At 38.3% G+C, this 27039-nt stretch overlaps 2 protein-coding genes and 1 long non-coding RNA gene across 5 annotated transcripts in view; 2 read left to right on the top strand and 1 right to left on the bottom strand.

Moving 5' to 3' along the window:
• JMJD1C (jumonji domain containing 1C) overlaps positions 1-12149 on the bottom strand; it is a 313147-nt gene extending 300998 nt beyond the window's left edge. The window contains exon 1 of the mRNA XM_082407410.1: positions 12021-12149. The gene's annotated coding sequence lies outside the window, so the exon portion shown is untranslated. The remainder of the gene's footprint in view (positions 1-12020) is intronic.
• The window catches only part of REEP3 (receptor accessory protein 3), a 96396-nt gene continuing 80976 nt past the window's right edge, over positions 11620-27039 (top strand). Inside the window, exon 1 of one of the 3 annotated variants that reach the window (XM_082407524.1) lies at positions 11620-11859. In XM_082407524.1, coding sequence (XP_082263650.1) covers positions 11828-11859 — 32 coding nt within the window. In that variant the 5' untranslated portion in view covers positions 11620-11827. The remainder of the gene's footprint in view (positions 11860-27039) is intronic. The other 2 variants (XM_082407522.1, XM_082407523.1) reach the window with 2 other exon arrangements.
• LOC309635828 overlaps positions 12274-27039 on the top strand; it is a 33653-nt gene continuing 18887 nt past the window's right edge. The window contains exon 1 of the long non-coding RNA XR_014249050.1: positions 12274-15415. This is a non-coding gene — a long non-coding RNA (uncharacterized lncRNA). The remainder of the gene's footprint in view (positions 15416-27039) is intronic.

Genomic DNA, 27039 nt, shown 5'->3' with positions numbered 1-27039 from the left:
ACTTCCTGCCTGTGTTCTCTTCTCTCTTTTCTACTAGTATAAGACCCTACCAAAGTATCATCTTTCGAAGCATCTGAGTCCTTTCCCCCAAACAGAGCAATCTCTCCCTTTCCTATGAACTTCAAAATCAATAAACGTTTTCGCCTGGCACATTATCCTGGGCTGTGGTTATCTGCACATATTCTTTTTCCCATACATGACAGTATGCTTCTCCCAAATTCAGTGTTCTCCCCACTGCAAAAGGTGGTCTTGAATATTTGTGCTGGATTTTTACTAATCTAAAAATAATATCTCATATCCCCATTACAGTGTTCAGCTTATAAAGGGATTTCATACATCTTGTTTAATTCTCTTAATAACCCTATGAAGACAAGCAGTCTAACGGATTACCTTAATAACCCTATAAAAACAAGTAGTCTGGCTCTTTGGTGGGGCTAATGGCGGACTCCAGGAGGGCTCATGCCAATGAGTACTTCCCAGAACTTCTGCTGCCAGGGTCCTTGTCCCTGCAGTGAGCCACAGCCACCCCCCCGCCTCTGCAGGAGACCCTCCAACACTAGCAAGAGCAAAGACCTCCTGCCCCCTTCTTCAGACAGCAATGGAATCATACAGACTGAAAGTGAGGGGATGGAAAAAGATATTCCATGCAAATGGAAATCAAAAGAAAGCTGGAGTAGCAATTCTCATATCAGAAAAAATAGACTTTGAAATAAAGACTATTACAAGAGACAAAGAAGGACACTATATAATGATCAAGGGATCAATGCAAGAAGAAGATATAACAATTGTAAATACTTATGCACCCAACATAGGAGCACCTCAATACATAAGGCAAATGCTATCAGCCATGAAAAGGGAATTCAACAGTAACACAATCATAGTAGGAGACTTTAACACTCCACTTTCACCAATGGACAGATCATCCAAAATGAAAATAAATAAGGAAACACAGTTTTAAATGACACATTAAACAAGATGGACTTAATTGATATTTATAGGACATTCCATCCAAAAACAACAGAACACAATTTCTTCTCAAGTGCTCATGGAACATTCTCCATGAGAGACCATATCTTGGGTCACAAATCAAGCCTTGGTAAATTTAAGAAAACTGAAATCGTATCAAGTATCTTTTCTGACCACAACACTAGCCAGGACATGGAAGCAACCTAAGTGTCCATCGACAGATGAATGGATAAAGAAGATGTGGCACATATATACAATGGAATATTACTCAGCCATAAAAAGAAACAAAACTGAGTTATTTGTAGTGAGGTGGATGGACCTAGAGTCTGTCACACAGAGTGAAGTAAGTCAGAAAGAGAAAAACAAATACCGTATGCTAACACATATATGGAATCTGAAAAAAAAAAAAGGTTCTGAAGAACCTAGGGGCAGGACAGGAATAAAGACACAGACGTAGAGAATGGAACTGAGGACACGGGGAGGGGGAAGGGTAAGCTGGGATGAAGTGAGAGAGTGGCATGGACATATATATCCTACCAAATGTAAAACAGCTAGCTAGTGGGAAGCAGCTGCATAGCACAGGGAGATCAGCTCGGTGTTTTGTGTCCACCTAGAGGGATGGGATGGGGAGGGTGGGAGGGAGGGAGATGCAAGAGGGAGGAGATATGGGGCTATATGTATACGTATAGCTGATTCATTTTGTTATAAAGCAGAAACTAACACACCACTGTAAAGCAATTATACTCCAATAAAGATGTTAAAAAAAAACAACAACAACAAGCAGTCTGAAGTTTTACCTTTATTTTGCAGATGAGGAAACAGAAGTCCAGTGAGGTAAACTGACTTGCTCAGGTCTAATCATTTAACGAGCTAGAGCTGGGATAATAAAACCAGGCTCCTTGGTACAGTGCTTATCGTGAATTGAAGCCAATGTGCCAGGCCCAGGACAGGTGAATAAAAAGCATGAGAGCGCTGCCTTCAAGAAACTTTTCAACATAATACCAATATGACCCTATTAGCAACAGTTTTTTTTTTAATATAATAGTACAAAGCCATTGCTGTACACCTGAAACTAACATAACATTGTTAATAACTATGCTCCAATATAAAATAAAAATTAAAAGAATAGTACAAGTCCTATAATAAAATTACATCATAAAGCTACACATTCCTTAATGTTTAAAAATATAACCAGTTTTCTCTTTTTCTGTTAGAATTTTTAACTACATTATTCCTATTATTCTAGACTGGAGAAATGAAAGCTGCTTGTAAACACTAGTTAAATATTACACAATTAACTAGAGGTTATTATTTCCATCTCTAAAAAGAGAAACTAAAGTGATAGCTTAATATTTTAAAAGACTTCAAGAATGTACCAATTTAAAATTGTCAAATAAGAACTAAGAATTCTTGACATTTATTATCCTGCTAATTCATATTTATTTTGATCAAGTTGCTGAAATTTTTAATGCGATTTTCACGTATTACAACGTGGCTAAGTATTTTGCTTATCAATAGTTCTCTCTTGTGAAATTTGAGGCTTATAGAAAACTGAGTTTTCAAGAGGGTGCTGCATGAACAGTAAAGAACAAAATTCAACTCAATTAAGCGAATATTTATTATTATATGTAAGGTTGGGAACGCACGATGAGATGTGTTAGACACAATTCCTGCTTTCAAGAAGCTTAAAACCTAGTAGGAAGGATGCCAATCATAAACATATCTACAATTTTTTAAATATGATATTTATTATGCTTTAAATGTGATGTTTTACATATCACACACCTTAGATAAACCTTAACATAAGCAGCTGGAGCAAAAAAAAATGTTTCAAACATCCAAAATATCCTTATTTGGAATGAAAAATATACTGTATATACTACATATGATGGATATTACATAGTGGTGGAAATCTATGAATACAGTCACAAGTAACAACAGGATAAGTCTCAAAAATAGGATGCAGTAAAGAAGGGAAGGTGTTAGGGAAGGAGGGAAGGAAGAAAGACCACAGAGTATCTGGAAGGAGTTGTGAAAGAAAGATGAAGAGCTTCTTCGAGTGATTTTTAGCAAGGGGTACATGATTTCTTAGAACCAGGAATAAAATAATTTTTTTTTAAAAAGGAGGGTGGTAAATTATATAAAGGAATTTCAAGATAAGGTAAGGAGAGGTAAGGAGAACTGAAATACAAAGAATTAAGGATTGATAAGTATTCCACTCAAGTCCTTCCAGGGTTAGGGTGGATGGGATTGGAGCCTGATCAGAGCAGAAGTTCACAAACTTGAGAGCACGAAAGAATGGCTCTAATTATTTAACCATATAGTTAATTTTATATCTAATTATGTTGAGCTTGTTTAAAAAGATCCCTAGGCCATACCCAGAGATTCTGATTTAGTTGGTCTGGAATAGAAACTGGAATCTATTCTTTTAAGAACCATCAATGGAACTCCTTTTTAATAACTTTTGGGGTTGAACTATGCTTCTTGAACAAGACCCAGTTCTGAACTTGGACCATGTGTATTCGTAAATCAGTTAGGATTACAGTTTGTCCTGGCCATTTGCACCACTTTTATAAATTATGTGTTTATATTTGTGCATTTTTTTCTACCAAGATTTTTTTTTCATTAATAAGCTTCATTTTCTAGAGCAGTTTTCAGTTCACAAAAATTGAGGGGAAACGACAGAGTTCCCATATACCTTCTGTTCCCACACACATACAACCTTCCCACTATTAACATCCCCACCAGAGCGTTACATTTGTTAGAACTGATGAACCTACATTGACGTATCATTATCACCCGAAGTCCACAGATTACATTAGAATTCTCTCTATTGTATATTGTATAGATGTGGACAAAAGTATAATGACATATTTATACCACTGTAACAACATACAGAATAGTTTCACTGCCCTAAAAATCCTCTGTCCTCTGCCTATTCATCTGCAAAGCTTTTAATTTTAATGAAGTCCAGCTTATCAATTATTTATTTCATGGATAATGCCTTTGGTGTTGTACCTAAAAAAAAATCATTGCCATATTCAAGGCCACTTAAGTTTTCCCCTATGTTATCTTCTAGAAGTTTCAGAGTTTTGCATTTTACGTTTAAGTCTATGATACACTTTTAGTTAATTTTTATGGAAGGCCATAAGGTCTATGCCTAGATTCATCTTTGCATGTGGATGTCCAGTTGTACCAGCACTATTCTTTGACAAGAACATCTCTGCTCCAACGTATTCCCTTTGCTTCTTTGTGTCAAAGTTCAGTTGACTATATTTATATGCTTTTATTTCTGGGCTCTCTATTCTATTCCACTGATATACTTGTCTATTCTTTCGCCAATACCATACTGTCTTGATTAATGTAGCTTTATAGCAAGTCTTGAAGTCGGGTAGTGTCAGTTCTGACCTTATTTTTCTTCAATACTGAGTTGACTATTGAGTCTTTTGCCTCAGCATACAAACTTTAGAATCAGTTTGTCAATATCTACAAAATTACCTGCTGGAATTTTGATTTGGATTGCACTGAACCTACAGATCAAGTTGGGAAGAACTGACATCTTGACAGTATTGAGTCTTCCTAACCATGAGCATGGAATATCTCTCCACTTATTTAGTCTTTGATTTCGTTCAGAGTTTTGGGGGTTTGTTTTTGTTTTTGTTTTTTTGCCACCCTGTGTGGCTTGCAGGATCTTAGTTCCCTGACCAGGGATCGAACCCAGGCCCCCAGCAGTGGAAGTGCAGAGTCCTAACCACTGGACCGCCAGGGAATTAATCAGAGTTGTATCATTTTCCTCAAATATATCTTAATTTTGTTAGGTTTATACCTAAGTTTTTCATTTGGGGGGACACTAAAGTAAATGGTATTGTGCTTTCAATTTCAAATTCTACTTGTTCACAGATAGCATACAGGAAAGCAATTAACTTTTTTATATTAACCTTGTATCCTGCAACTTTGCTATAATCACTTATAATCCAAGAATCTTTTTGTCAATTACTTTGGATGTTTTACACAGACAATCATGTAGAAATAACACTGCAAACAAAGACAGTTTTATTTCTTCCCATTCAGTACAATTTTTTTCCCTTTTCTTATCTTATTGCATTAAGTTGGACTTCCAGTATGATGCTGAAAAGCAATGGTGAGAAGGGACATTCCTTTTTTATCCTCTCTTAGAATTTCTACCTCTCTGCTTACGCTGTCCATCTATGCTTGCATGTTGTCTAGTTTCCCCATTAAAACCCTTAGTATAATAATCATAGTTCTTCTTTAAATTCCTGGTCTGATAGTTCCAACATTCCTTCCACATCTGACTCTGGTTCTGATGACTGCTCAGTCGCTTCAAACGGATTTTGTGCCCTGTAGATGCCTTGTAATTTTTTGTTGAAAGGCAGACATGAAGCACTGGATAAAAGGCACTGTGGTAAAGTAGTGGTATGGTGGGGAAGGGGGGAGCATTCTATAGCATTCTATAGTCCTATGATTAGGTCTCAGTCTTCCAGTGACCCTAAACCTCTGGACTGTAAACTTCACCAATGCTTCTCAGTCCCCACCTCCCTTAGATGGGACAGGATGGCTGGAGGGGGCAGGAGTTATGTATTTCCCTTCCCCTACATGTATGGCTAGAGGGGCTCAAATTGGGTTTTTCCCTTCCCCCGGTCAAAGGCTAGAGCTGGCTGGTGTGGGGTATTTCCCTTCCCCCAGTTAGGTTAGGCTCTGGTGAAATAGTTTCTCCCGAGGGCATACTTTGCTAAGAAGAGCAGAATGCACTGGTGTATTTCAAAATGGTTTCTTTTTCGTTCCCCTGCTTCCAGCAGGGGGAATTTTTCTTCAATACTAATTGTGAAGATCAGGTAGAGCTCCTATGACTGGATTCTCTTGCAGTTTTTAACTCTCAGAGTTGTCCACACTGAGCCTCCAGATTCAATTACAGTTTAGGTTTTCCTACCCTGGCACTGGTTCTTGCAGAGGTTTCCACTCCAGTGAGTTGTGATTCTCCGTATCTGCCTGTTTCTCTAATTTGGGAGACAGCAGTTTATCCTATGACCTATGACCTTACTTCTCTGAAGCATCTAAGAAGAATTGTTGATTTTTTAGTTTGTTCAGCTTTCTACTTGTTGTTAGAGTGGCAACTCCTAAGCTGCTTCTTACGTGCCAGACTGGAAACCAGAGATTCTGAGTTTTGAGACACATTTTTAATTAATGCTTCTTTTTATGAGTGCTTTGTATATTAAGAATATTAACCTTTGTTGGGTTTTACGAATGTTTTCCCCCAATTTGTCATTTGTCTTGAAATCTTATTTATATTGTTTTTTGAAGGCATAGGGGTTTTAAATTCTTATGCAATCAAGTCTATGAAATTTGCCTTTTTGGTTTCTGATTTTATGGCATGCTTTGAGAGGCCTTTCCATTATTATCATGATTTTATTACCTTCACATGTTTTCTTTTTATACTTTCATGGTACTTTTAATTTTTACATTTACAGTTCTTATCCATCAAGAACTACTTTTTCTTCAGATTTTATTAAATGGCTAGCTGGCTGTCATAAAATCCTTTACTAAATAAATCCATCATGTCCCAACTGATGTAATAGTCTAACTTTATCTTAGACTAAATACCTATATACAATTGGGTCTCTTTCTAGACTTTACTCTTGGCCAAAAAACAAAACAAAACAAAACCTGGCAACAGAGATACACCTCTAAAGGAACTGGATAGCTGGAGACAGGTGATAAAAGAAGACTAACAGACTAACTTCATTGTTCACCCTTTTGAATTTTATTCCGGGTGCTTTCAACTACCACTCAAAAACATCAACAAAAATTGTTTAAAGTTCTGCTTACTAGACATAACAGAATTATCAAATATTTCAGCTCTCTGTAAATGACATCATAACAACCCCCATATGCACCTGAACAATACCCAAAATCATAGATCTACCTTGATTTCAAAACCGGGAACTATGATTTAAATGAATAGTAAAAGTGCCTCAAATATGTCTAAATCCTTAATCATTGTAAGCAAAGCTGCTATCTCAAATGTATAAGAACCTCAGATGTGTTCCCTAGATCCAGCCATCACAGACATATTTTGCCTTCTTCATGGAATGTTAGCTAGTAACTATCAAATACTTAATTCACAATCTAATCTTTCACCTAGGGGCAGGACAGGAATAAAGACCCAGGCGTAGAGAATGGACTTGAGGACACGGGGAGGGGGAAGGGTAGGCTGGGACAAAGTGAGAGAGTGGCATGGACTTACATATACTACCAAATGTAAAATAGATAGCTAGTGGGAAGCAGCCGCATAGCACAGGGAGATCAGCTCGGTGCTTTGTGACCACCTAGGGGGTGAGATAGGGAGGGTGGGAGGGAGACGCAAGAGGGAGGAGATATGGGGATATATGTATATGTATAGCTGATTCACTTTGTTATACAGCAGAAACTGACACACCATTGTAAAGCAATTATACTCCAACAAAGATTTTTTAAAAAAAAAAGAATCTAATCTTTCTATTCTAATGCAATCCAATTACTTTATTTTCAATATTATTTCTTTATAATTTGATTTCAATGTCAGCTGCCAAATTTGACCTCTGTTGTAACCATAATGCCATAAAGCAAACTCGCTAAGACAAAAAACATTCATCTGGCAGCAGATGGAAAAACAACAGGTTTTGTCTTTTAAGTCATTCTCTTTAAGATCCTCTCCCTCACACTATTTTCTAAACAACTATGAAAGGTAGGCTCATTTAGTCATTTTAGCCTTTCTGTAAATAAAAATATTTTCAAGCACTTGAAATACTCCTCCAACAGAAGTGTGAAGGTGACCTAGTATTTAGTTTCAATAGCATACTCATTAATTATATAGATTAGATACTATCTCTGTACCCTGTAATTCTCTCACTATCTGCCCTCCTAGATACTTTCCCACTCTCTTTTTTTTTCCTAATAAATAAACTCCTTTAACATGTAGAAGACACATATTCCACATATTTCCCAGGAACTCTAAGTGAAAACGCAGAAGAGAAACCAATTCTTTTTAACAGTCTAATTACCCTTAGTTTTTAAAACCCCTTGCATTTGATCATCATAACATTATCATCCCCATTTAACAGGAAACAGATCGGCCTGCCACACATCGCATTACTGGCAATTAAAATAGGTCTCCTGATGTCCTTTGCCCTAAATATGCTGCATCCCACCATGATTAAACTCAATACCCAAAGAAAACTCTTTGTAGAATACAATGAAGGAAGTACTCAAATGAATGCTAGTAATATATGTTTTTTAAAAATCAATAAGTTTAGTATTTAAAGAAACAATTTTCCATCTTGTAAACAAGAAATGATCTCAAGTACGCCAAAAGAGACCACACTTTAAAAGGCAGCAGGTAATGTATTTCCTTTTTTCCCACTGTCTCCAGAGCCTTGTCTTATACCATGAAGCACTTACCTAATGGCCACCTACTACTAAATCTCAACTATACACCCACTACTAAAATCTGGGTACTTCCCATGTGAGACTTCTCCTCAGATGAAATTACTCTTTGTTTAGGCTAAGAGGTCTCAACCATATCAGGCTTGATGTCCCCCTTTCATAAAATATTTTTCATCTTCTGCTTTATCACCCTGAAATGAAATTTAAAACAATCTCCCTACAGACTTCAAACAAACCCATGTATCCTAAATAAAATATGAATGGAAAAGCGAAATGAAAATCATTTAAAATAAGATAATGTGTATTTCAATATATTAATCTTGAAACAAAACTGAACTAGAAGACATACAAGAGTAGCTAACCATGACAGCTATGAATGCAAAGTAGTTTGTGATGCAATTTTCCAAAACTGTAAACAACTCTTGATTAAGTTGTGAACAAAACAAATGTTTCTTTCGCACAACAGTTGCACGGAAACAGACACTGGAAAATTCAGTCTCAGTTAAAACCATGGTTTATATGTGAAATGGAGGTTCCAGGTTCATATAATTACACGTATTATACAAATGTCAGGCAGGATATTCCTAAACCTTGCAGGACATGGGAACATTCTTTGTCCAGGACAGCCCATGCATTTACAAAGAGCATATATATATATAGCATCCCTGGCCCCCACCCATCAAATGCTAGTGGTTAGCCCCAATCACTCCAACAACCCCCTAAAAATGCCTCCCAACTTCCCCCTAGAGGGAACCCCCATCTGGACCCACTGCCTTAAACACAATTCAACTATCACAGTATAAAGTAAAGAGCACTTGGGAAGCATGGATTAGAGTTCCAGTTCTATCACCTATGCGTTATTTGGTCATGCAGTGAGCTCTCTAAACCTGTTTCCAGTGTACAAAACGGGAATAAACACTACCTAGGCTCTGAGTTGTAAAAGGTTGACTCCACAAATTGTCTGTAGCACAGGGTAGGTGGTTTCCAACACTTGGCATATTGAGATGTGAAGAAGGGGGCTGTTGCAGATTGAGAGCAGCAAAAAGTGACATGAATGTGGAGGAGGTTGAAGATATAACAAGCATACAGGATGAAATTTAACACACAGCAGCCTACAGACATTTCAGAGAGCAGTTAGCAGTCCTATATATCTCAACAACCCCGAAAGCATTAGTGTATTACGATGCAGTGAAATAATATTCAGAATGATGACCCCCCAAAATAAGAAGGCAAGAAAGACATCTTTAAGAGACTTCCACTGTTCAAGGCTGAAATTTCATAAAGTTTTCATACTTAAGAGAGTGACTGTACTAAAAGACATTATTCGAACTTTTACTGGGCAATTACCCTATTCTAGACACTAGGAAAACACAAATAACTAATATACCATACCTGTCCTTAAACATTTTACTAATCAGTAGATTAGGCATAGGTAAAACATAACCATTATATAAAGCAGAATGACACAGGTATTAAATAGATATTCAAACAATAAATTATGAGGGCCTAGAGAAAATTATGAATAACTATGAAAATCAAGGACATCTTCATGGCAGAGCACACTGAAAAAGACTCTGACAGGTAGAGAATGGGGCACAAATCACTCAAGAAAAATTGAAGTACAGGCATAGGCACTGAGGATGAAAATACAGCTTGGTTCAGAGAAAAATGGTAGGGAAAGGGTACTTTAGAGGCTGGGAGGGCAGTAAAAATTAAGGCTGTAAAAAACATTTCAAGACCTGTTCATGGAGGAATCTGAATGCCATACAAGTAACTTTGAGTTTTACTGGGCAAGAGAATTTTCCAGAAAACTGGTGTTTATGTGGCATACGTGATCCCCAAATAATGTTGAATAATGGCCAAAAATAAGATTCCGAACAAATGCAAATTTTCATTAGTGAGATCCCTGAAATTAAAATATACTTTCTAAATATGGGTAAATAAGCAAAAAGAACCTATCCCAAGAGTAGAAAGCAGTTTCTGATTTCATTCCTTAAATAATGAAAATATTATTAAATGTATTGAATCTGGGACCTTAAAAGAATTCAAGATAATCTTATATTTGCTTTTGATTTTCTCCCAAGCAAGTAGTAGAACGTTCTAAACATGTATTTAGCATGCTTTATGTCACCCCTGGAAGGCAAGAGGTAAACTGTAGTATTATCAGCCTCTTTTTACTATGGGGAAACTGAGGAACAAAAAGAATAAATTACAGTATGGTCACAAAATAAGCTGTTATATTTCCTGGGGCTTTCAACTTTTAATTAAAGGCTTGAAGTGCCCATTTCATCCTTTATTCTTCGTACCATCTGAACACTAGAATTATCTTTTATTATCGTCTTAACAGAAAAAAAAAAAAAAGATGAGAATTAAACTTTAAGATCACTTTCTCGACTTGGCACTGCCACCAAAAAAAATTAGAGTTTAAATTCTGTCTCCTGAAATTATGATAACTGAAAGAGCTGTAAGGTGTAAGCAGTAATCCAACCTCCCCAAAAATAGACAGCTGTAAATAGCATGACAGGTCAGGAATCCTAGGCCCAACTTTTACTTTGAATATCTAGCAGGTCAGAGGTGTGTTTGTAAAACAGGCTTTGCAGATGTTGTGATGGAAAGTTGCCTTAAGAGGCCCAGAACAGTGGTATCTATACACCCACTACTGCAAACTTGAAATCCAACGCTTTCCTCCTTCTGCCCCTCCCTGCACTGCACCAGTCACCAGAAGACTCCTGGTACACACAGGCCTGTGCAAAGATCCTCCCGACGTTTGCCTTAAAATGCGGTACTTTGAGGACGTCCAGGGCCTCAGTGAACAGTGAGAACACCGGATGTGGCTAAACACATCTCAAAATCTCTCCTCTCCAGAATCTAGGGCCTAGTCTAGAGGGTTCTATCGGACACAGAGTTCCTGCTACTATTTTGCTTTTCACACAGGCACTGACAACCCCTAGCCACACGTCCCCTTCCTCAGCCTCCGCCTCCCCCCCCCACGCCCCCCCCCCACGCCAGGTGGACTGCCCAGGGACAGAAAGAGCAGGAAGAGGGAAGTGAGAGCCCAGATATCCGCGCCACAACGCCATCCGGCGCGGGCCGGGGTACCGCCAGCCCAGCCCCCGGAGCCCAGCAACCCAGACCTGGCCTCGGCCAACGCGCCGCCGCCGCCGCCGCCGCCTATCAGCGGAGCGCAGGGGCGGGGCTGGCTGGCTCGGCGGCGGCTCCGCCGGCGGGCGGGGACGGGCGGGGGACCGACCGCAGCGCAGCTCGGGCCGCCGCGCGCAGACACGGGGCCCAGCTCCCGAGGGCGCCAGCGCGGCCCCGGGGAGCGCGAGGAGCCGGCGAGCGCGCGGCCTGCCGTTGGCGGCCTGGTCCGCCACGCTCGGCGCCCACCCGCCCCCGAGGTGGGGTCCAAGCCCCCGGGAAGATGGTGTCCTGGATCATCTCCAGAGCCGTGGTGTAAGTGCCGCTCACGGCGCCCCCGAACCCCCAACGCGAGGCCCGGGGGAAGGGTGGGGGGGGCTCGGAGCCAGGAGGAGAAGGCAAGGCCGGGGCCTGGGCGGGGTGGGCTGGCCCGGCCTCGGGCCTGCCCGGGGTCTGGGAGCCCTCGGCCTCCTCACCCTAGTCCACGTCGCTGCGGGGCTCCCTGCGTCGGCCGAGGGCCCGGCGGCTGCGGCGCGGCCGGGCTGCGTGCAGCTCGTCTGCCCTGCTCCCCGGCGCTGGGTGGGCAGGCGCGCAGGGCAGGCGGCGCGCGCTCCCCGCTCCCGCTCCCCGCGCTGCGCGGCACCGCCCTGCGGGCCCGGGAGCGGCGCGCCTGGCGGCGGCGCCCTGCGCAAGCTCCTCAGAAACTGAGCGCGGGAGGCTCCGCGATCCTCCTGAGGATGCAGTGGCAGCGCCGAGCCTTTGTATCGTGCGTTGCGGGTCTCCCAGGGCGGCTGATCACGTGTGGTAGGAGGAGAGATTTGTCTAAAAATCGAGACCGCTCCCAGCTCAGATCCCTGGGAAGGGTCTCAGGTGACCCGAGGTTTACAGCTTATCGAGAAAGGAGCTCATTATTGAATGGTGACGCTCGCCTGTTCGTCCAGATCCCAGAATTTGGCGCTATCTTAGTGGAAATATTTGCAAAGGGATTGAGAGGCTGCAGGTGCCTGTTGCCTTTTTTCAAATTATCGGTTCATTGTGTTTTTACCAACAAGTGCTACAGGCCCGTAAGAAAAAAATTAGTTGAGTTGTTGTGTTTACTCTGTAAAGGTATTTGTTGGGCTACAATTTAATTTCCTCCCATCCTCCCTGACTTAACCCCCTCCTCGAAAACAAAAGTCACGAAGTAAACAATGACGTAGTTACAGCCAGGGGCCCGTGGATTCATTAATCATGATCTCTGTAGGAGTAGTATTATCTCTGTACCTTTATGAAATGTTTTTATGAGGTGGTAGGCTTCTCTGATTAGCTTTATAATGTGGGAAAAGTAACATTACCAGATTTTTAATTTATTTCTCAATGGGGAAAAAGAACTAATTTTTCTGGGTTTTTGGTTTTTTTGGTTTTTTTGGAGAGTGAATTAATCGCCTAGTAGCCCCGTTTAACCTGATTTACAGTAGTATTCAAAATGTGTCATTTGATTGTCTTAATCAGTTTTTTCTTCCTCGGTATAGTTTTTAGCTTTAAAGCTTCAGAGTGTCCCGTGTTCATCTGTACAAAACTAAAACTCAAGAAATGAAAGCATAGCAAAGATATCTTAAGATTTTTTTATTTTTTAGCCTTTTGGGGCCTTCTTTGAGTCTACAGTTTCATCACACAGACATACGGTTCCCGACCTGGAAGTTGTCTATCAATTGTTGTGTCAGCACCTAGGAAAGAAATCAAGTATCCCATTAAGACTTTTTTTTTTTTTTTTAATTCTCTGGGTTCCTTTAACCAGTTTTTTAACTGACAGAAAATTGTGAAGCACTTTTAGTTTTCATTACTCAAAATCAGATTTTTGTTTTTGATCATTAACTATGAGTATGAGTGTCTTTTCTAGGTGCTATCTAGAACACAAAGGTTATTAACACATAACTGATCTTAATGGAACTGCCAGTTGGAATACACTGATACCTGCAGTACAGGTCAAGTCTTCTAAGAGTTACACCCAGAGCAATAGAGTTTAGACAAGGAAGGGAATATATCTGGTTGGAGAATCAGAGAAAGCAAGGGAGATACATTTGAGATGGGCGTTAAAGGACAGACCGAAATTCGACAGCCAGAGATGAAAAAGGAGAGGATTCCAGATAAAGGGATCACTGTGAGCCAAAGAACAGAGGAGGGAAAGCCCAGATTAGTTACCTAGGGCTAAAGAGACTGAGGAGAGAGAAAGCTGGAAAGGTAGGCTGGGGCCTGTTTTCAAGGAATTTCATGAAGAATTGATAGCTATTATTAGGCAGCAATGGCCTTGCTTTAGAAGATTCTCTCCCTGTGTGAGATGGTTGTGAATGGAGAGACTCTGAAGATGGGGAGACCACTTAAGGGGTTCCCTAACTGGAGAGAGAGTATTAAAGCCCGCAATGCTAGAACCTACAGAATTGAAAGTGTGAGGCAAAGGAAAGGGAGCAAAATAATGAGGGAAAAAAGGTCATGGGAATGTATTTATTAAGTGTCTGGAAATGTATTTCATGAGCCCTTGAACAATTAGCATATTAAAAAAGTGCACTTGTCAGGGAATATAAGCATCATTATATTTTGCCCCTACTCTCTAAGCACTGAATGTTTTCTACTCCCTTGATCACACATAACAGCACAAAGGATCAACCCCCAGGGTTTACACAAACTTGGAAACCTTCTTCACACCAGCAGATAGATTTACTACATTCTTTCTAATCTACTGGAACAGCCAGCTAGTCCTGAGCCTGAAGAAAGATCAGACAGTTCTCTCAACATGAACGTCTGGTGGCACGTGCAAGGAACATAAGGACCCTCTTTAACCAGAGCTCCCTGTGTGCATGAGCACTTTCTCCCCAAGCCCTGTGGCAGACCATTTCTGGGAAGAGCAGTGACTTGGTTATCAGACCTGGATGCCAGTTAATAGTTGCATGGTCCTGGGCAACATACTAAACCTGAGCTTCATTGTTCTTGTCTTAAAATGGTTATAGTATTTACCTCCTTAAAACTGTTGTAAAGATTAAATTAGTTTAACTAAAACACACCAAATGTGGTGCCTGGCATTTGTTGTGCACTTAATACGTAATATGTACATAGATTTTTTTTTTAACGAGGGAGAGGAGTAAGATGGTATAGCAAGAAGTATCACTGGACTATGATTCTCATTATTGTTATCATTGGGAACCTGGAACTTAGAACTAGCTTTGGTTGTATTAACCAGCTGAATGACCTTGAGTCAACCTGTCACTGACAGTAGACCTCCGTTTCTTACTCTGTAGAGGTAGAGGGATCTGGTAATCTCAAATCTTTTAAAGATTTTTTTGACGTGGGCGATTTTTAAAGTTTTTATTGAATTTGTTACAATATTGCTTATGTTTTATGTTTTGGTTTTTTGGCTGCGATCGAACCCGCATCCCTGCATTGGAAGGCCAAGTCTTAACCACTGGACTGCCAGTGAAGACCCTCCAAACTCTTTTGTACAGCTGTAGCATTCTGTGATGCTATGAGAGGATTTTCATTTTTTTTCCAGTCTGTTTAAAATCAACTTACCTTAATTTTACAGGCAAAATGGAAAGGTTAGTTAGCAATTATTAAGGGATAGTAATCTGAGACTACCAAATGATATTATATGTGATACAATATGTGATACCCATAACCTTACCTTTTAAAACATGATTCTTAGAGGTGGAGGGAAACCCCATTTTTCTACCTTTTCTTAATTTGTGTATACAACATAGATCGTGGTGAAGATCAGGACTAAAGACTGATTGCCTGAATTCAAATATCAGCTCTGCCATTTAGTATTGGCTGTAGCCTACCCCATAAGATTAAATGTGCTCGCATACAATAATGTCCATTCTCCATCATCAGGTAGATGGTAAGTATTCAGTAACTGTTAGTAGTTGTTACTAGAACAAGGAAGCACGTATTTCGCTATAGTCCCAGCATACTGAATGTTTAAACTATTTTCAGTTTACATTTTTCTTTCTGTCTCTTTGTGTAGGTGACATACTTGTAATTAAGAGTATAGTAAAAAATTTTTAAAAAATTAATTAATTTATTTTTGGCTGTGTTGGGTCTTCGTTTCTGTGCGAGGGCTTTCTCTAGTTGCGGCGAGCGGGGGCCACTCTTCATCGCGGTGCGCGGGCCTCTCACTGTCGCGGCCTCTCTTGTTGCGGAGCACAGGCTCCAGACGCGCAGGCTCAGTAGTTGTGGCTCACGGGCCTTGTTGCTCCGCGGCATGTGGGATCTTCCCAGACCAGGGCTCGAACCCGTGTCCCCTGCATCGGCAGGCAGATTCTCAACCACTGTGCCACCAGGGAAGCCCATAGTAAAATATTTTTTACACTGCTGTTGTTATATGGTAAGCATCTTCTACGTTGCTCTGAAATCTTATATCTTCTGTTTGATTAGGCCAGTATTCATAATTTTCATAGCCATTCTTCCATTTTTTAATTTTCCTTTTAGATCATTTCTAATATCATTATCATAGTTAATGCTACAATGTAATTTTAGTGCTGCAATGGACATCATTTATATATACTTTTTAGTATTTCCTTAGGGTAAATATCCAAGAGGAGTATTTCTGAGTCAAAGGCTATAAATATTTTTATGACCATTGATACCAATTTCCAAATTGCTGTCCAGAAGGATATTAGTATTTTTCACTGCCACCAACAATGTATGAGTACTGTCTTTATGACAGTGTAGCCAGACTAGGAGGCTTTAATTTTTTTTATACTTTCCTAATGAATATAACAGATCTCACTGTTTTTTTTGCATTTTGTTTCTTATTTGCAAGGCTTAATATTTGTTCTAATATTTACTAATTATATCACATATTGTGCAAATAATCTTTATGCACTTTACCCATTTATCTCTTGGTTAGCTGATAATTTACTTGTTTGTCTGAGCTCCTTACATAATAAAGAAATTAGCCTTAAATCCTATCTGATGCAAGTATGTTTCTCAATCTCTCCGTCCTTCTCTTTAGATATTTTACTTTTACTTATATAGAGAGTTTATAGTTTAAATGCAGTTCACAGTTCAGCTTGTTCATTTTTTACTTTGTGATTTCTTTTTCACTTCTAAATATGAAGTATTTACTCCAGATATTTGATTAGCACTACTTTGTCATATAGAATTAGATAAATTTGGAGAATTCCTTTTAAATTCCATAAATCTGCATTTCCCTTTTTACATCTTAAACACATTTTAATTTTCCTTTTACCATAATTTTATTATCTGGCAGTACTAGTAAAACCTCAGTCTTCTTTCTTTAATTGATCCTCTTCCATTATATTTAATGGGTATCTTTAGAGTCTAAATTAACATACCTAAAAAACCATACTCCAGCAGTTTTCCCCTTTCTTTCCAACTTCGTCTGTTTTCCCTCTCTGCTAGATCTTTCTTGTCAGCATGCAAACATGCTATTGTTGCTCCCATCTTAAAAAAAAAAAAAAAAAAAACCTCTTTCAGCCTACTATACTTTTCATCTCATTTACCCATTTCTCTCCCTCTCTTTAAAGCAAAAATCTCCTCAAAAGATAGTCTATATACACTTTCTCCACTTCCTCTCCTTTGGGTCACTCGCGAACCCCTACCATTTAGGCTTTGCCACCAACCACTCCACTAAAATTACCCTTCCGTAGGTCAGCAGTGGCCTCCACATGGCCAAACTGGTCCTCATCTGACTTATCAGCAGCTTTTGATACAATTGCTCATTCTCTCCTTGTAGTACTTTCTTCACTTGGTTTCCCAGAAACCTTGCTTTTTTTGTTTTCTTCATAACTCATTGGCCACTCCCTGCCCAGTCTCCCTTGCCACACTCCTCCACATGCCCTGAATTACTAACATTGACGTGTCCAGGGGCTTAGTTCTCAAACCTTTTTTCTCGTCTATCTACACGCCTATGAGGACTCTTGCTAATTTATATCTGCAACCCAGACCTCTGCTGAACTCATGATCATATACATTTTTAAATGCTTACTTAACTCTACTTGGAAACATCTAGAAGTCATCTTGAACTTAAGATATCCAAAACTGAACTCCTGAATTTCCTTTTTGATCTGACTGTGGCAGCCTGCCCCAGCTCAATTAATGACAACTCAGTCCTTCAGTAGTTCAAGCCAAAAACCTTGGCATCATCCTTGATTCTTCTTTTTCTCTTGTTCCCTGCCTTGAATACTACAGTAAATCTTGTTGACTCTACCTTCAAAATATACCCAGCATCCACCCAGTTCTCACCACCTTTACTTACATTACCTTAGTCCAAGCCAGCATCATCTCTGAAATGTATTGTTACAAAAGCAACCTGTTTCTACCCTTCGTGTATGTGTTGGTTAAGATTATGACAGGATTAATGAAAAAGATCTTGAGTAATTTTTAAATCCTTGGGAACTTGGAGTGCAGTCACAATTTACTAGTGATATTTTTCTTCCTTCATATGTGCTTTAAATATTTTTAAATGGTTGTAAAATCTCAATGATGGCTAAAATTGTTTCTTTCAATTACGTTAAGGTAGATTTTAACTTTATTTACCAGTTTTGATGAGCTCCATCATGTAAATGTTCATGAGTTGTGTCTAAGAATAGGATACTTACTGCTATTAGACCATGGGAAATAAGGAAAATAGGAGCAATGAATTTTTCAAGGAAATTGGACAAGTTAAAAATCTTAAACATGTAATTTGTTGTGAATGTCCTGAAAGAGGTCATTTTTGCTTCATTAAGAGAGAAAACACATCCTAAACTATTGGGTCTTGTTTTCATTGCATAGGCCAGAACTTCCAACAAGATTCCTTTATTAGCCTTCATTTCAAAAACAATTTGCTTTTGTCCATTTTTTGTCACTGCTGCTATATTAGCTATTTCTTTTTGCACTAGATTTTTTAACCCTTTTAGGGTAGAGATTTTTATATTCTCTTCTTTCAGTATAGATTTAAATGTTTAAATAGTACATTACAATAATAATAGCATAAGTGGGTAACTTAAATGTCTTAAATAAATACGATATTACTGTTGTAGTCATCATATGGAAAAAGATGACTGCTGAGTCTCTGTTAGCAGAACATGAGCTTATTTCTATATCATTGGTTATGCATTTGCCCTAAACTACCCCTTTCATAGCATTTTTTGAAGTTAAATGAAAGGTTAAAGATAAAAATTATTGTTATAAGTGTCTTTATTTTTACAAAACTGTCCGTTAAGGGTTTAAGCGTATTTACCTCTATTACTGAAGTAAATTGACCAGCTTCAGTCATGTTGGAATTACAGAGACCACTATGACTAAAAATCTGGTGAGATGGCGTACTCACTAAGATACTGTGGACAGAGACAACAGTAGCAGTTGGAATGAAATTATTTAACCATGGCTAAAGATTATTTGAAGAGCAGACTAGCTAATGTTAGAATATTATACAGCTATTCATATTGATATTCAAAGTGTTTTTTATTTCCTTTGAAGATCCTTTAAATATGTCAGGGTTTCTTAACCTAGCACTATCGACATTTTGGACTGGATAATTCCTTCTTATGGGGGCTGTCCTGTGCCTTGTAGATGGTTTAGCAGCATCCCCGGCCTCTCTTCACAAGATGCCAGTAGCACCCGCACAGGTTTAAGAGCCAAAAGTGTCTCCAGGTGTTGCCAGGCTCTCTTGGTGTGGTCCTCTACCAGATACAGTCTGCTCAGCATCCCCATCTGAAAATGGCTTTGTTGTTGACTCTTTGCTGCTTCCATGGGAGAAATTATAGGCCATAATAATATATGGAAATTCATAAACATCTTAGGATCTCGCTTAAGAATTTTCTGTATAAAATACTGTTGCTGATCAATCTGTCATAATTTTTTATTACTTATTTCAGAATTAATTTCTATTTCAGTATTTATAGAGAATTTCCCCACACTGATGAAAATCGCTGTTACAGTACACTTTGAAAATAATTTTTATAATCACATATTCTGCATATCACTCTTATAGTCCTTCTTTTCTAAATTTATGAATGAAACGTGGTTTACAAGTTACAGTTTTCCTGGTCCTAGATTAGGATTTGAATACAGAGCCAAAGGTTACAAGTATGTTGCTTTCTTTACTATTAACAGTGTCATCAACTCTGCAAAAGCAGAGCTACCAAAGAAAAATTGTGAAAACGAAAGTCATAGGAAAAATCTGTACATAATAGACTTGTACTGGCCAGAAATTCAGAGTATAATTTCAGAATGTATTCAAATATATCATTGCTGAGAGCATTAATATTTTCAATAATGATATGTCCATTTTAGGAAGGAATTATTCTCACCCATAAATAAAACCAAGCAGTTTGGCTGTGGAAAATTTCCTTAACCTTTTGTCATGTCACATTTCTGAGTAATGTATTAGTTTTCTAGGGTTGCTACAACAAAGTACCACCAACTGGATAGCTTAAACAAAAGAAAAGTATTGTGTCAACAGGGTTCTTCCGTCTGCAGTCTGTGAGGGAGAACCTGTTGCATGTCTCTCTCCTAGTCTGGTGTTTTTTTGGCCTTCTTTGCATTCCTTGGCTTGTAAATCATCACCCTGATCTCTGCTTTCATCTTCACCTGGCATTCTCCCTTTGTGCCTGTCTCTGTGTCCAAATTTCCCATTTTTATAAGGATACAAGTCATACTGATTAGAGCTCACCCTAATTACCTCATTTTAACTAGATTACCTCTGTAAAGACCCAATCTCCAAATAAGGTCACCATATCTTTTTTAGGGGGACACAACAATCTCTTTTATATATCTTGAGGAAAACTAGTATATGGCAAGGAATAATTTGAGGGATTGGATTAGAAAAATAGGGAAAAAAACTAACAAAACAGCTGTCTTAATATAATTTGAGTTGTCATATGGGAGAAGGAATACTGATTTTTCTATCTTAACTGTGAAATGCAAGGCTAGAGCAATAAGTAGATGTCATAGCAAAGACAATTTTATTCAGTGTTAGGGAAAACTTTCTAACATCTGAAGTTGTTCAACATTGAGACTGACAGTCCCATGTGTGCAGTGTGCTCTCCGTCACTGGAGGCATGAAAGGGAGAGTAGAAAGCTAGTTAAAGATCTTGATTATATTACTTGTATGCTTCCTATGGAGAATCGTAGATGAAGTACTCTGAAGCATTTTGTGTTTAATAAAACTACTTAGATATTTACATGAATACATTAACCTTGTATTACAACAATATCAAGAATAATTAATAAACAGCATTGTTTGGCATTAAAAAAACAGCGTGATTATGTACAGCACTGAATAAATTATATGCTAAAGCTTCTACTAATGTGACACTCTTTCATTGTCAAAGTGTGATCAATCTTAATGGCTCCCAAAATTTGGGATACGCTTTCACCAAAACTGTGAAGTGGATAAACTGACTTTATTCTATGAAGACACCATCACACTGATACCAAAACCAAAAATACCACCAAAAAAGAAAATTACAGGCCAATATCCTTGATGAATATAGATTCAGAAATCCTCAAGAAAATATTAGCAAACTGAATCCGATAACACATAAAAAAGAATACATACCATGACCAAGTGGGATTCATCCCAAGTTCACAAGGATGGTTCAACATACGCAAATCAATCAATGTAATGTACCACATTAACAAAAGAAAAGTCAAAAACCACATGATCATCTCAATAGATGCAGAAAAAGCACTTGACAAAATTCAGCATCCATTCATGATAAAAACTCTTACCAAAGTGGGTATAAGAGAGAACATATCTCAACGTAATAAAAGCCATTTATGACAAACCCACAGCCAGTATAATACTCAATGGTGGGCTTCCCCGGTGGCACGGTGGTTGAGAATCCACCTGCCAATGCAGGGGACACGGGTTCGATCCCTGGTCCGGGAAGATCCCACATGCCGCGGAGCAACTAAGCTCGTGTGCCACAACTACTGAGCCTGTGCTCTAGAGCCCGTGAGCCACAACTACTGAGCCCACGTGCCGCAACTACTGAAGCCCGCGCGCCTAGAGCCCGTGCTCCACAACGAGAGAAGCCACTGCAATGAGAAGCCCGCGCACCGCGACGAAGAGTAGCCCCCGCTCGCCGCAACTAGAGAAAGCCCGCACGCAGCAACGAAGACCCAACACAGCCAAAAATAAATAAATAAATTAAATTAATTTATTTAAAAAAAAATACTCAATGGTGAGAAGCTGAAAGCCTTCCCACTAAAATCTGGAACAAGATAAGGATGCCCACTCTCGCCACTTCTATTCAACATAGTGTTGGAAGTCCTAGCCACAGCAGTCAGACTAGAAAAGCAAATAAAAGGGATTTCCCTGGTGGTCCAGTGGTTAAGGCTCCATGCTGCCAATGCAGGGGGCCCAGGTTCCATCCCTGGTCAGGGAACTAGATCCTGCGTGCCGCAACTAAGACCCGGTGCAGCCAAATAAATAATTTTTTTTTTTTAATTGGAAGGGAAGAGGTAAAATTGTCACTATATGCAGATGACATGATACTATATATAGAAAACTCTAAGGACTCCACACAAAAACTACTAAATCTAATAAATGAATTCAGCAAAGTAGTAGGATACAAGATTAACATTCAGAAATCGGTTGCGTTTTGTTTTACTAACAATGAAATGTCAGAAAGGGAATGTAAAAAAACAGTACCTTTTAAAATCGCACCAAAAAAAAAAAAATACCTAGGAATAAAACCTGACCAAGGAGGTGAAAGATTTACACGCTGAGAACTATAAAACATTAAAAATGGATCAACTGATTATTTTTCTTTAACATTTGAGAGTCCCTCAAGAACAACGAGCAGTAGATATCCATGAGTGCTGACTTAAAGAATATGGGAATAGAAGAGAACAAACTTAGTGATATTTGCCTGATGGGTGTCATTACGGCCATGATCAGTTCTTCACTGCTTTGTGCCTGTGTTTTCTATGGGAACACTGACCAATCTCACTATTGCTGAACAAACTTCCCAGTTGTTCATTTGATGTTTGTTTATTTGCATTATATTTTTTAATCATTAATTTTTATCAACCTTAGTTTCTATTTCTGATTTTCTGAAATATGGGGCCTTTCACTTTTCACTTTGTAAACCTAGGCTAATTTTGCCAATATAAATGATAATGGTTTTAAGGTGTTTAATGGATCATGAATGTATAGGACAAAGTGTTCTCTAAAGATATGCCTCTCGGTCCATATAAAAGAGACTTGCTAGTGTATAAATCTTAAACAATCTAAAAATATTAAAGTGTTAAATAAAACTATATGAGAAACGTGGTCTGAAAGCTTTGTGTAAAGATATTGTGAAAGGATATCTGGTCTTCTCCTTGCGAAGTAAAAGTTTCAAATATGCAAGTTAGAAATAAACTTTCCCCCCCCACACAAAGTTTATGCATTGTTATTATGATTAAATATTTTTTAGGAACTTCTAAACTCTACATCTTGTTTTGTTTTATATGGTAAATAAATGTGATGCAAATACTACTTTATTTCAATCGGTCTTTTCTAAGTTTAAGAAATTAACTGTACTGTCCATGGGTAGAGGATTAAGAGATACAAACTATGTATAAAATAAGTAAACTGCAAGGATATATTGTACAACAGAGAATATAGCCAATATTTTATAATTGTGAATGTGGGTATAACCTTTGAAAACCGTAAATCACTGTGTTGTACACCTGAATCTTACATAATATTATCCATCAACTTTACCTCAAAAATAAATCAATAAATTTTTTAAAAGAAATTAAACGTACTGTCTTCCAGTAACTCTGTACCCAATTACCTTAAATGTTTGCTGGTGACAAATTCTTGTAGTGCTTTAACTAAAATAACTCACCTAAAAGTAAAATGAGTTCAACATAGCTGGTAAACCATTTTAAGAGTAACAGTTATAATAAAAAGAGACCTTGATTACCTTGAATGACTGAGAAGTATAAAGGAAATGCTGAAAATCATATAACCTATAAGCTAAAAATGGCACTGCCTATCTAAATATGTGATGAGAGGAGGAACTGCATGAGGAAGGAAAGCGTTCAGTTTCTTCCTTTGAAGAATTCAGTTTTGGTCCCCCACTTCAAAGTATGTCATCACTGGCTCTTTTCCTCTCTTTTATGCTTTCCTCACCTTTTTGTCTAGTTTTACTCTTTTTCCCTTCACTCTCAGTAAAGGTGAGGAGAGAATGGAATGGTCTCTGTCATGTGCAGAGATACAGTAATTTAAAAGGGTATAAATATAATCTATAGTCTCCACACCAACAGAGAAAAAAAGAGGCTAAAGGGATATAAAAGACCAAAATAAAGGGGACAAGGTGTGGGAGACATATGGACCAAAAAAGATAGTAGAAATGGGTTCAAAAATATCAATAGAGACAATAAATGTAAATAGATTACATTTTTCTGTTAAAAGACAGACTGTAACACTGGGAAAAAACCTATAAAGTTATAAAATGTGATTGAAAGATAAAAGATCTATATAAATGGATAGCTCATATTAATGGATCAATATTAGTTGATGATTATCAGTTCTTCCCAAATAAATCTATGAATTCTCTGGAATTCCAACAGGATTTTTTTGTTTTTGTTTCATGAAACTTGATAGACTATCTATAGTTCATAGGAAAGAACAAAAGCTCAGGAATCAATAAGATAGCAGCAAAGAACAGGGAAGGAAAACTTCTCCTGTTATATATCAAGATTAATTATAATGTTGTAGTGATTGAGACAGTGTAGTACTGTATTGGTGCAGTGCTTGACAATAGACTTAAGGAAACACAATCAAGAATCCAGAAACTAAATGAGGCATATAAGGAAATCTGATATGACAGAAGTAGTATTCAAAATCAGTGGGCAGGGATGGATAATTAAATAGTGTTGTGACAACTTGGTTACCTCTCAGAAAAAAGAATGAGACTACAGCCTTACTTCACAGCAAACTCAAAAATAAATTATCAGTGGATTACCTGCCCAAATGTGAAAACTGTAACATTTATAATATAACAGTATAGGTACTGCTGTTATCCCCACTTTGCCAATGAGAAATGCAAGGGTTAAAGATATGAAATAACTTGCCCAAGGTGGTAACATACTAAGTGACAGAGCTAAGTGGCAGGTTGGTTCTAGAACCAGACCTTAACCAATGTGCTATACCACCTCCCTGTGTTATAATTTACACCTGTTATTTTATTAATTTTAAATCAGCATTTTTGGGATAGAATTTACATATAATAATTTCAGTGAGTTTTGTCAAATAGTACACTCAGGTATCACCACCCCTATCGAGTTTCATTTTACATTCTCAACAATGGTAATTGATTTTCACTACATTGGCAATAAATTTGTCTGCCAATCTATGTTAAAAAGAAATATCTAATTATATTAAATATCCTTTTCAGGATATAGAATTATTAAAACTCCATTTAGAAACTCATACTGCTATTTTCTCAATTCCTCAGTAGCTCGAGGGCAGGGAAGGAAGGTATGATGGAATAAGCCAGTACTAGAATTGTGGCCCAATGAGGGCAAAAATTGCACAGTTTCGTAACATATGTAACTAACAAAGTATGATAGAAGGTGTAAGAATTCTTTAAAATCAATAAGAAAATACTCAGTCTAAAAGAAGAATGTACAAATGAACCAGTGGCAACTAGACATGGAAAAAGATGCACAAAACTCATTAGTTTTCAGGAAAATGTAAATTAAGACCACATTGAAATTCCATTTCACACCTTCTAGCTTGCAAAAATTAAGAAGTCTGAAAATACCAAGTGTTGGCAAGGATGGGTAGAACAACAGGATCCTTTTTTGCAATGCCAGTCAGAGTAAGATGCTGTAGCTGCTTTGGAAAACAATTTGGCCCTAACTCATAGTGTTAATCATTCACGTAACCTATAACCCAGCAATTCCACAACTAGGAAGAATTTGGCACGTGCACCAGGAGACATTTGCAAGGATATTTATAGGAAAGTCTTAAAGCAAAAATATACCAAGAATACTAATTTACACGGACAAGAGAATGGGTGAATAAATGCTGGTCTGTTTACATAATGGAATATTACACAGCAGTAAAACTGAATGAGATACCACTTACAAGCATCAGTATGGATGACTATTAGGAAAATTAAAGTGTGTTTTTTGGAAAAAAAAAAAAAAAAAAACAGCCTGATATGATTGCATTTAGTGTGATACCATTTTAAAGGCTCCAGCATAGGCAAAACTAAACAATACATAATTTAGAGATATATACATATATGGAACATATTTTTCAAAAAAGAAGAGAGAATAATAAACACGAATTTTAGGATAGGGGTTAACTCAGAGAGTACCCTGACAGAGGAAGGGGTGCTGGGACAATGGCGTTGGTGGTGTTCTACTTTGAAGTTGGATGACTGATTCACTTCTTTATGCTCCCCGACTTAGAAGTGTACGTCAGATATTTTCTTTATAGCAACTATTACATTTTTAAAATGCTTAAGGGAATTCCCTGGTGGTCCAGTGGTTAGGACTTCGCAATTTCACTGCCGAGGGCACGGGTTCAATCCCTGGTCAGGGCAAGACGTGTGGCACAGCCAAAAAAAAAAAAAAAAAAATGCTTAACATATAGTGAGTCAGGACCAAGGTATCTACAGTAACTGAAGGGACAAGCTTAAGACAACACAGAGCAGATACCAACAGAAAGCAGATATCGCCCCTGTCCCAGCCCATATACTTCTTGCTGGTGTAGAGGCCAGTTTAAGTGCTAAGCCAGGCCCCAGATGGAGGGAGGGAAGGAACTGCACCTGTCATGAAGAATATGTGAACAGAAGGCCAGAACCTCTGTGAAACCGCCAGGCAGGCTGTTTCTAGTCCCTTTTTTTTTTTTTTTTTCCCTCAAAGCTGGTATGAGTCCAGTGAAGATGTCAAGTTTCTTATTTATCCAAAGGATTTTCAAGGTTCTAGAAGTAAGTACATAGATGGCCACTTAAGAGCTTTCTCTTTTTTTCCCACTTACTTTAAGATAACTATTTTCCTTGTCTGTCCATTTGGTATATGGGCTATTGCTATAAAAAGTAATTCAGTGTCTAAAAACCGGTATAAATCAATGTGCCTTCACATAGCTACTTCCAGATTAAGATAGACCTAAGAGATAGTGTTGATGTTGAAATGTAGAATAATTTTCTTAACAACCACTGCTTTGTGTTCTTAATGATGGTGCTTGTCCATTTTGATCGTTTACAAAAAAATGTCGCTGTCAAAAAATGTTACATTGCTTGAAATTCCCCTAATACCTACACAAGAATAATTTAGCTTTTAGGTTATGTGTTTTAGAGCAATTCCCCACTATTACAAAGGAGATGACATTAGCTCTAGAATCTGGGGTGGGTTTGAACCTATCAATGGAAGATAACACCTAATATTAACATTTTATACTAATGTGTAGCTCTGATTCCTTATGCACCCTGAGCATCACTTACAGAAGGGGAGGGAAACGGAAAATATTAAATTTAGTTGTGCGTTTTCTGTGTGGTCAGT

This window comes from Balaenoptera borealis (assembly GCF_965194805.1).
Source record: "Balaenoptera borealis genome assembly, chromosome: 10".
In the NCBI taxonomy this organism is placed as follows: domain Eukaryota; kingdom Metazoa; phylum Chordata; class Mammalia; order Artiodactyla; family Balaenopteridae; genus Balaenoptera; species Balaenoptera borealis.
Note: the sequence above shows the minus strand (reverse complement) of the source record. Positions and strands in the feature narration are given on the sequence as shown.